At 38.3% G+C, this 11,322-nt stretch overlaps 1 protein-coding gene across 2 annotated transcripts; it reads left to right on the forward strand.

The window, feature by feature from the left end:
- The first annotated feature begins 4 nt into the window (after window positions 1-4).
- On the forward strand, window positions 5-10,483 carry LOC142983469 (zinc finger protein on ecdysone puffs-like). 2 transcript variants are annotated; one of them, XM_076130370.1, is made up of 11 exons: window positions 5-162; window positions 3,357-3,668; window positions 4,056-4,219; window positions 5,359-5,623; window positions 6,016-6,283; window positions 6,686-6,816; window positions 7,180-7,340; window positions 7,701-7,863; window positions 8,434-8,569; window positions 8,916-9,044; window positions 9,361-10,483. In XM_076130370.1, exons 2-11 carry the CDS (start codon window positions 3,363-3,365, stop codon window positions 9,561-9,563), a joined length of 1,926 nt encoding a protein of 641 aa, XP_075986485.1. In that variant the 5' UTR covers window positions 5-162; window positions 3,357-3,362; the 3' UTR covers window positions 9,564-10,483. The 2 variants fall into 2 exon arrangements, with proteins under 2 accessions (XP_075986485.1, XP_075986486.1); XM_076130371.1 differs by lacking the exons at window positions 5-162; window positions 4,056-4,219 and having other exon boundaries at window positions 3,523-3,668.
- Window positions 10,484-11,322: the final 839 nt, after the last annotated feature.

The following is an 11,322-nucleotide window of genomic DNA, read 5'->3' on the forward strand; positions in this document are numbered from 1 at the left end:
ACGCCACGCCAAATCGTGAAACGCCGGAAGCCATTTTTCTATCAATTGACATTTACGTTTCGGCTTGAGGGCAGTGTTTGTGCCTTTTAGCTTCTATCTAAATATTTTATTATTGTGCCCGGAGTATAAGTAATTTAGTTGTGTAACATTATTCACCTGCTGGTAAGTATTATCCCTTTTTTGTATGTTATCTAATATTTGCTTGTGTAATTTTCCGAGTCATTCGAAAGATCAATAATAATGGGCTATCTACGTAAGCAACGCTAGGGTATCTTATTATAGTTTTAAAGTCATTTACCTAATTTCAGACTGATTCGTTGCATAATGCATTCTATTACGGCTTCGTCGGAAAGCATTTTCTGACAAATTCCTGCAAAAAAATCAATATTATGCTAATCAGTCCAAAAATGCTTTAGTCCGCCGGCCGGCAGCACTGTTATGGCGTGATTGCGGTGAAAGTAACGAAAGATTGAAGATAAAACCGAAAAACTGTACTAAAACTATCCATATATTCAAGTAATTACAGTTTAACGATAGATAATGCTAACTTTGGACTGAAACCGCATCATAGCATCAGAATGCGTGGTTATTTTATACTTTCACCTCCAGTTCTATTCCAGTTTCTGCGCTTAGCGTGAATAATGTCGCATAATCAGTTAGATTTCTGTTTTATTTCATAGCAGAACATCTATTTCATAGCCTTTTTTACAAAGTCAACATTTCTTAAACTGAAGCTTTAATTATTTTGGTCAATACTGCAAAGCACTGTAAAAGTAGCCCAATTTTTAACCCCGATTTTGAATAACCACTCATATTTAAAAAATCTGATTTGCTATATTGTTTCCCAGCTCAAAATCATACAAATTTAAAATTAGGTCAAGTGGTATATCTTCTAAAGACATTGTGTTATACAGATATAAAGACTAGTTTATGTAAAATCAAACTACTATTTGCAAGAAACATATCAATGGAGCTCATTCTAAGAGATGGACAATGAATATTGAATTGAATTGAAAAAAAAAATATCAATTCAATTCATTCAGCTACACCTATTTTCTTGTTCGGTACTCTATCCATTGTTCTGGGCATTGAACAATAGTTCAAGCTCTTAATAAAAATACATACATAATATAACACCCACAACCTACACTTGCCCAGCGTGGTGGACTCAAGGACTCACCCTTACTTCGGAAGGTGTTCACACATGAACATGCCATTTCGACAATACATGTTACTTGACTATAAGCTTGAAGGCGATCTTATAGAAGGAGACCCTTGCCCAGCAGTGGGACAGTGGGTTATCACATTCACTGCCCAGTGGATTTAAGTGGCACCTAGTGTTGCATTACGAAACGCACAGACCCATCGGGGGCAGTGAATGCATTAAAAAACTATCATGCCTGTTATACCTGGTGGTTTAAGCAGAGGAGTGTTAGATACCAATGTTTCGCCATAAAAAAAGTTAGTCCTATGTAAGGGGGGCGAGCTTATTGCCATTTCAAGAAAGACAATAAATATTTTACTGTTATTTTCTAACTGTGAATATTACTGTAGAATTGGCATGATAAAAACAAGTCCATGATTCATAAAATATAACAGGATTTTTTGGTTGATGTTAAAAGTATAAAAGCATTTTAGAAAAACATAATTTATTAAATTAGCATTGATTTACCATAATATTATCATTTCCAATAACATTAGAATGAAACATAAAAGCCTATTTGTATAAAAATTCTAATGTTTAAATGTACCAAAGTAACTGGTAGTCCTGTATGATAAGATGTATGGATGTGAATGAGGCAAGGGAAGTTTGTAAGTATTGTACCAAGTGGTGTTCTTTGGTCTCTGCCTATCTCTATGGGAAAAGTCATGATAATATGTGTGTATGTATGATAAAATGTGTTTGTTGTTTTCTCCTAGGCCATGGCATAATAGATACTTTATCAGTTATGTCAAACTGTTCCTGTCAATGTTAATGCCATCAAAAACATTCTGTAAAAACCTCAAGTCTCGCCGTAAAAAGTTGTGAGATCTATATAATACCAAGTCGATTAATCTATTTAGTCTCTACTTAAAGGACCTTCTGTCTTAAGTTATTACGTATGTTATTATCACGCCAATTTAAAAAAAATACCTCTAAAACAACTAGACCGACCTGGCCATCGCATGATTTGATTATTAGTATGTATCACACTACACAGCACGACGAGAAGTTAATGCTCCTGAAATGTTAATGGCGAATTTGTGTTTTCTTGCGATGACCAAGTCGATCTATTTGTTTTAAAGGTATTTTTTTTTTAAATTGGCATGATAATAACATACGTAATAACTTAAGACAGAAGGTCCTTTAAGTAGAGACTAAATAGATTAATCGACTTGGTATTATATAGATCTCACAACTTTTTACGGCGAGACTTGAGGTTTTTACAGAATGTTTTTGATGGCATCTCACTTCTTTTTGTAGAGCGAATAGAGCAAACATAAGTCCAATTTGTATGGAAAGCCGTATTTTTTTCATAATTCAACATATTTTCCTATGGGAATGTTGTTCAGTTTCATGGGCTAAACACCCTTACCCACCCTATACCCCTCCCGTTATGTCTCATATAGTAGATACATATTTACACCTATTTATTTTATTTTCTACAGAAATAATAATTTAATTCATTAACTGCAAATGTAACCTTGTAATCTTATACATTTATATGGGATTACAAAGTTATTGTTGCAGTTAGTGTATTTAGAAAACTTGACCGAAATTAGAAAATATTGAATTTTTCCCATGATTAAGACACTAAACCCTATTTGTATTCTACATTTTAAGCTTCTAAGTCTGCTAGAAGTACCTTAGACTTTTGATGATCGGTGAGTCAGTGAGTCAGTGAATCAGTGAGTGACAAAATTCAAAATTTTAACAAGTTGTCATTCTTAAACTACTGGTTCAAATTGATTGAAATTCTAAATATACCGTGTTTATACAATGACTGATTAGTTGCTAAAAATCCAGGCTTCTTGTTTTATCCACTACGAAATTACAGGGGTGTCAAAAATAGCCCGAATTGCTTCGAGAAAAGGATGTTACGGCCGTGCCGCTTTTTTTTTGCTCGACTTGCGGGGGCACTTCCGTGCCCCCAGATTTTTGTTTACATTTGGTTGTAAAATGCATGAAAATTTTGGCGTTCTATCAATTGTTACGGTTAGATTAATAAATATAATTGAAGCACCTATATAAAAATATAGAGATCTATTTGTAATCATGTAGTTTGATAGATCAGTGCTTACAAAGTTTGGTAGGACACATACTATTTTTAGAAGTATTCAATGGTCATGTTTGTAAAATCATTTCAATTATATAGGTTGAAATGGCAAACCGAAGACCCCAAAATGGCGGTGGGCGTCGCATGGAATTCGGACGCAATGACCGCGGCAAGAACTTCGGCGCACGCAGCGGAGTCTCGCCCTGGCAGGGCGGCGGCCCCGGCGGTGGCATGCCCAACCTGCTGCCCCTCTCCGGCGGCTCCACCGAGGCCACCCTAGCCCTCGCCAGCAACATCATTAACCTGCTCCAACCACGACAGAATCCTGTCCCCTCACTCCTCGATATGCCCATTAGACGGGACTTCGGTCCCAACATGGGTCGGTTTGACCGTGGTTATGGACCCAATAGGGTAAGTACTCAACATAATCAACAATTACACTAATCATTCTAGGTCACGTACATTTTTAATTGACAGTTAATCATCTGTTTGTCCAAATTTCAATACATTTGGTATAAATACCACCTCAATTGTTAAATGTTTTACAGTTTATCCATTGTGAGTATGTAGTCTTGTCCCGATATAATGTTTAAACTTAAATATTGTCAACAAGTTCATGCATGTTAACACAGTCTGCGAACATGTTTTGCATTGGATTCCACCATCGCCAGTTATAGTTGATAATAATCACATTTATAATGTAAAACCACAAGTATTTACAATTTCAGCACCTCTTCAAGGCTCTGAGAGCCTGGCAGCTTTCGTACTAACCAAACATGTTCTGATCAATCCCTTTAGATGGGCAATCAAGGTAATTTCCGGCGTACGGGAAATTACAATCGCTCCGGTGAGCGTATCAACAACAATCGTAAACCGTTCAGGCCCAATGATGGGCAAAGGCAACAAAACAAGAGCTCCCCGAAAAAGGAGGCCGATTCAAAGGCTAAACCTGTCAAGGAGAGGTAAGGAACCCTGAATGTTTCCTTCCGGTGGTGACACCGCACTTCTTGGGCCTGCGAAGGCGCGCCTGTGCATAGTCTCTAACGTTACGTTCACCGGCCTCTGTTTAGCCGAATTGGCATGACGCAGCTTTCTGCCTCCACGAGGTGTGAATACCTGAGATAAATCTCGTTTGTTTTTACTTTTCTATCAAATTGTCTTCCCCGTGGACAGTTGTCTGTCTACGTCGCAAGTCGCCCAACATACTTGCTACGTTATCGCGCGCGGGTGCGTCCACCCGCCTGTAACATTATACTTAATGCTTGCTAACTTTATAAGGACTTTGACGAAATATTTATATTTTGTTGTGATGGTAAGTGTGTATATTATGTGTTATATTGATATGTACTTTTGCAGAAATCTATTTACTAGTATTTACCCCGTATAATTCTTATTTACTATTTAGTCTTTATCCAAATGGCTCGTTGGAAACGCAGTACAAAATGCATAATTTTGTAACTCTTCTTATTAATAGAAGTAGCGCCACCTGTAGGCGTAACGTAGTTTCTTCCAAAACTATTTCTTTTTGATAGTATACGGAAACCATGAAAAATACGTTCACTTTTATTCACTGTTAAAAAAAAAATACTTTTAACTTCTGTACTTTCGAATATAAGTGAAAAACTAAATAGTATGCCTTCTATAATGCCTTCAATAAAAGCTTAAATAAAATATAGGGTACCTATTTCTAACAGTTAAGTTCTCGAAAACAATGCTTCAGTACATTATGAAAGATTTACGAAATTATAATTATACTTGATGGAAATTTTTGTATGCCTAGCTGTTAAAAAACAATACTTTGGTCTATTCTTAAAAATTCTTGGGGCTTTGCAACTAAACAACAAACCGTAAACTATCACTTAAAGACCTAAATATACATTCTAAAATACAAGCAATTTAAAAACATGTCTTAGTAAGATGTAATTCGACAACAAGGGTCGATTCTTCATCAACTTAGAAAAATATACAGCGCTTACAGTTGCTCAATAACAAGAAAAAACACTTAAAGATTTATTTTACTTCACGTCAAATTTTTCCATCAAGTACAACTAGTCAACATTCACACCGTCAACAAGTTTTTAACAATGCAAGCATCCCACAGTGAGACTGAAGAGGCGACGGACGACGCAGCCCAGCCTGCAGCAGAACAAGACAAGGAGACAGTGGAAGAGGTGAAGAAGGAAGCTCCCAAGACCCGTTACGATGACATCAACCCTCAGCTGCTTAAATGCCACATTTGTAATAAGAGCATGTGGGACGGACGCTCGTTTGAAAACCATCTCAGCGGCCGTGCTCATGCTATCATGATGCAGAAAACAGCTGAGAGCTATGCCCTAACAGCTGATACTATGAGACAAGAGTTCAAGGTAAGTTTACTTTGTGATATACTTCTCATCACAACCACTAACTTTGCAATCTGATTTTGAGTCTCCGAATAACTGTTAAAGCTTAGCAGGTGTAGACGGTAATGTTAAACACAAAGGTAAATAATGCTTGATCATATTTTTTATAGAATCATTCATTTTAGGTGATTCAACTGTAACACGTTTTCTACTAATCGACTTAGACTAATATTTGATTAGAGATTACATGCATTTGAAAGTTAATTATGCTGGAAAACTCACATACTCATAAAGCTCGGCTACGTTAGGGAGACCACAAGACACAATCGTAACGAAGAATCAAATAAGCATAAGAAAGTATGCTTTTAGATAGTGGGTCGTAGGAACCGCCACTTAGCCGTGTGCCCCGTGTGCAGATCCGCGAGATGAAGCGCTCGCGCAAGGCGGGCGCGGCGCCGGCGCGCGACTTCTACTGCGCCATGTGCGACATGTACGCGGCCGACGGCGCCGCGCACCGCACCACGGTGGGCCACCGCAAGCTCAAGAAGTACCTGCACCCCACCTGCACCTCCTGCCACAAGGAGATGCCCACGCGCATCGAGCTGGACGAGCACCGCCTCACGGCCGAGCACCTGCGCAACATGCAGGACAAGCAGGAGATCGTCACCAAGCCCAAGCCTGAAGGTGACCACTGTTTGTACACCTCCGTGACTTCTCTCTGGTCGTTATCCACCCCACCGGGCTGTAGAGTGAGGGAACAGACACTGAACTTGTGATTGTGTACTTTTCTGTGCTTGAACACTCAACAAAGTCGTATTAGTGTGGGATGGTTTCTGGCTAGGAGGATAACATTAACCCTTTGACCGCCACAGTCGGCTATACTAGACAAATCAAAGTTCTCACGACGCTTTCGTCGGCAAATGTCGACAAAAATATAGCATCATGAGCGAGTACAGCCGACTGTAGTGGTTAAAGGGTTAACATAATAGTGTAGTGGCTGGGAAACACCATTCTATCGAGGATTGTCGAGTTTATTTGAGATATTTGTGTAACAGAACTGAAATATTAAAATGTATTGTTGTGCAGTGATGGTGATCTCAACGTTGAACATGGAGCAGCTGTATCTTCGTGAGGACCGCCAGCGTCGGCGCCGTGACGACCGGAACGACGGACAGAAGGATGAGGAACAGGTCAAAGAGGAAGATGCTGCCAATAAGGTGATATATAAACTCTATTAATGATTTTTAAGACATTTGCGACCATAGAAATAAATTTTGAGATTTGTCTTTGTGGTATTGGATTGTTTAGTATTTCTCTGTAACACTAAACTGGTATGACTAAATGCTGGTTTTGAAAATAAATATTGGTCTTCAATAAATATTGTTCAAACCTGCTGTTGATCGTGATCTTATTTGGAATTGAAAAGTTGAAATCTATCTTTATCGATTCAGAATTCTTCCAACCAGATATTTTTGTGCTCCATGACACATTAGTAATTTTAAAATAATTAAAAGTTACCAAAGAACAATAATTACTTTCTTCTACATCGGACTAAACACAAGGTGCTTTTAATCTCCTAGGACGAGAATGAGACTGAGACGGCTCAGGACGGAGAGGCTGAAGTGAAGAAAGAGCCGAGCGAGGACAAGAAAGACAGCCTTGACGCTGAGAACACAATACTGGACTATCAAGAGGGCGATGACCTCTCCAACGTCACGCAAGAACAGTTCCCCGCTTACAGGTAATCATTAACTGTCAATTTTATTACTAGTAACTTTCTGGGACATGGTTTGCTTAAAATAAATCTGATGGATAAAGGTATTGCATTTTCCATCCTAAAAATATTTCACATTATATAATGTTTGTCGAAAAAAAAAATAATTTGAGTGTCCCACTGTCGGCAATAGGCCTTTTCTTCCGAATCGGGTGATTTGGAGGGTAAGGGGCGAGGCAAGATACGACCAGTCCTTCTCAAATTCTTACAGGTCATTCTGCCATCTTTTATTCGCCACAAATATTTAAAAAAAAATTCGTGCATATTCACTACTACTCGAATATACATGTTGTAGTGGCAGTATTATAAAAGTAAATGTGTATATAGCACGGAGCGCGGGGTGGGCGCGTCGTTCCTGTCGGAGTTCCGCTGCGTGCAGTGCCGCCTGTGCCGCAAGCTGCTGGACTCGCCCGACACGGCCGCCGTGCACCTGCGGACCTGGCGACACCACCAGCTCTTCACCAGGCTGCTGGCCGAGAAGTCCAACAAGGTATGCACATATTTCATGCTCTGATCAGCTCGGCAACAATCTACTGCTTAGATATGGTTTGAACTAGGGTTGTTGCGGATGCAGATTTTTAGAAATCCGCGAAAAACATCTGCGGATGCCAATGTTCCGCGTTTGAGGATGTCGATTTAAATATCAGCCCTGGTTTGAACAAATCATAGCTGAGCTTTATAGTTAGTTGCCAAGTTTTAGCTAAACTGCTTCAAAACTTGAGAATAATGGTTATTGCTTCGTTTAAAAAATAAGTTACTAGCTGACCCAGCAAACGTTGTTTTGCCATATAAATAAAAAAAAGGTCACTTAGGGAAATGAATAATAGATATTGGCCGATTCTCAGACCTTCTCAATATGCTCACAAAATTTCATCAAAATCGGCCTAGTCGTTTCGGAGGAGTATGGCAACGAAAACTGGGACGCGAGAATTTTATATATTACATGAAACGGCATTTCCTATTTTCAGTACGTGCGCCACGTACCCGGTCGGAAAAGACAAGCTATCAGTTTTATAATAGGCACAAGCTTACCTATCATTAATCAACAATCATTGTACAGGGTCAAGAGAACAGCACCGCAGCTACCACCAAGCGTGCAATCAATGACGATAGCGACGGCAACTTCAAGCGTCGCAAGACCGGCGACGAGCAGAACGGCCACGATGATGATCAAGACCAGGATGATAGTGTCAAGGGTGAGTTGTATTATCTAGTTATTATATCAACCTAAAGTTGAATGAGACAGAACACTTTTAACATTTAATCTGCTAACATGATACCTATTTTTTACCTTCCTATACTTGAGTCTGATCAAATAAAAATCAAGCCTTATTCCTATAGGAGTAGGCAAAGACCAGGAACGCCACTGGGTACGATCCTTACAAACTTTTATCCATATCTATCATACAGGACCGACCTTTTTTGCAAGACATCACCGATATGATCTGTGTGTCTTTCTGGGATGTCCACTCTGGGCGATACTATTTACATCATTGTTTGAGTTGTCAAATGATATTTATTTTATTATTATGATATCTACAGTGGAGAAGTCTGAGGAGGCGGACGACTCGGTCTTGGATGATGGCGACAATGGCATGCCGGCAGCTGACGAGCTCGAGAACTGGGAACAGACCGTGGACGAGATACTTGAAGATGAACAAGACAAACCTGGTAACATATAACATAAAACTTAACTTTACAACAATATATTTTCACTGTCAGTCGACTGTTCGAGAAATAAATTTTAAATTAATGATAGCTTTGTGAATCTGTACTAAATATGAAAATTATTTCCTAATAAGTTACCTCAGGCCGAGCCTACATTAGACGTGCGCGTTTCTCGGGCTGCGTAACGCGAGGGATTGATGAAAGGGAGGCCTACTATGGAAATACTGATCTTTGTCTCATATCTTAGCAACAAATCTTGAAATTGTGGTTAAATTTTACTTTTGTAGCCAGTAGTCTTACAACATTTTATGTTACACAGAAAAGGCAGCACCAGTTGAAGAGCCGAAACCTGAACCTCCTAAGCCACAGACACCAGTTAAGGCCGAGACTCCCAAGCCGCAAGAGGCACCCAAGCCGCAGGAGACACCAAAACCCTCTATCCCTCCACTCATGGAAGAGAAGCCCCGGGGCTCCCCGCGCGGTCGCGGACGCGGGCGAGGCCGCGGCAGAGGACGATATTAAAAAACTAACACCCTCTTGTAACATTCTTGCAATTTTCCTCACCAATTGTGTTAAATTTCATAACTAACAAACGAATATTACAAATCTCAGTAGTCTAATTACTATCTAAACTTCTAGGTAAAATTATAGAATTTTGGGACTAGCTGTAAACTTAGCGGGGCTTATGTAAGTCAATATATCAGTATAATAACGTGGCCTATAACTTCTAATGAAAAACATAGTACTGACTAGCTTTCGTCGTATTACCGGGTGTAAAATTTATTTTAGGAATAAGTATTTGAAAAGCCTTTTTGCGTCTAATTCGTGTTTACACAGTGTGTATGGAGATTTTCATTTAGTTTATAAGAAATGATTAGAAGGCATGTTCAAATAATTTGTGTGTGAGATAATTATCTTGGGAATGACCTGATTGTTAGAGATTGTTGATAATAGGACTTGTTATGTGCAATAGTTAGTCAAGACTTTATTCTCTACATAATTTCCTGTTGGTCTTTTTCCATATTATAGATACTTGTTAGAGTATGATGTTGATTTTCTTCCATACATTTTGTACTTTCTGTAATAAAATTGCTTCTAGGCATCAATTATATAACAAAGGTAAGAATAGGAAGCACCTTTTCTAGATTTATAATTAGAAATCAAAATTGTTTTGTATCTCAATTGGTAATTATCAAATTAGAAGTATTTAGGTTTAGAAAAATAATTTAGTATAGGTTCTTTTCCGAATTTTCTTTAGTGATTCTCTTCCTTTCAAAAAATGGCGTTGATTTTAGGTGATCAGCCAGTTATTTAATTAAATCAATTTGATTAGATAGTTCATCAATTAAGAATTAATTATCTAATAGGTAACATTTACAGCAAATGTATGAATTTTCTATATTGACTGTTGATTTGACCTTAATAAAAATAATCAGCTTGAATTCTGTGTTTCATTTCATCAGAACACACTGAAAAAAACTACTTAAATATTCATAACTTTATTATCATACTTTAGGTACCATAATCGCACATTGCTGCTCTTTCAATGTGTTCTGAACCTAACCCTACTTCTGAATAAGTTATGTGGTTATGTGATCAAGTGAGACATGTCTGCAAGACATTTTGAATAATAATAAGGTGCAACGCAGACAACAGACTATCCTTGACGCAATTTTAAGTCTGTGAAAATAGAACTTACGCAATTATATGTAGTAACTCGCCGGACTTTTTGCATGTTGTGTGCTTTACTGCATATAATGGCATAAGTGCTATTTTCACTGACTAAAAATTGCGTTACGGATAGTCTGTCGTCTGCGCTGCACCTAGGGAAGCAATTGCAGAAGCTGTGGACAATTCCAGTGGATAAACTCCCTTGTATATCAATGGAGTGCACTTGTTAGAAACCTGGTTGAACAGGATAAAAAGTATCCACATCTGCCTTCTGGTTCTAAGCTACCTCTCAACCAGTTTTCAGACAATTCATTTCAGCCATTCCTGAGTTATAAAAAGTGTAACTAACAACTTTCTTTTAAATATATTAATCTCTCTCTCTCTTCCTGGCTATTTGTCCCATATGGTAGTGGGGTCAGCCTTCCTTACTCTCTTCCTCCACTTCACCCTATCCTTATCTTTTAAATATATTAATGCTAAAGGTATATCATTACAAAAGGTACTCAAAAGAAGAAGTTTTAAGGTACCTAAGTGGAAGATCTATAATTTTTATCAAAGAATGTAGAGAACCAACTCTGGTAATTGATAATGATAACAAGTTTATTACTTA

This window comes from Anticarsia gemmatalis, chromosome 24 (genome assembly GCF_050436995.1).
Source record: "Anticarsia gemmatalis isolate Benzon Research Colony breed Stoneville strain chromosome 24, ilAntGemm2 primary, whole genome shotgun sequence".
Classification (NCBI taxonomy): Eukaryota; Metazoa; Arthropoda; class Insecta; order Lepidoptera; family Erebidae; genus Anticarsia; species Anticarsia gemmatalis.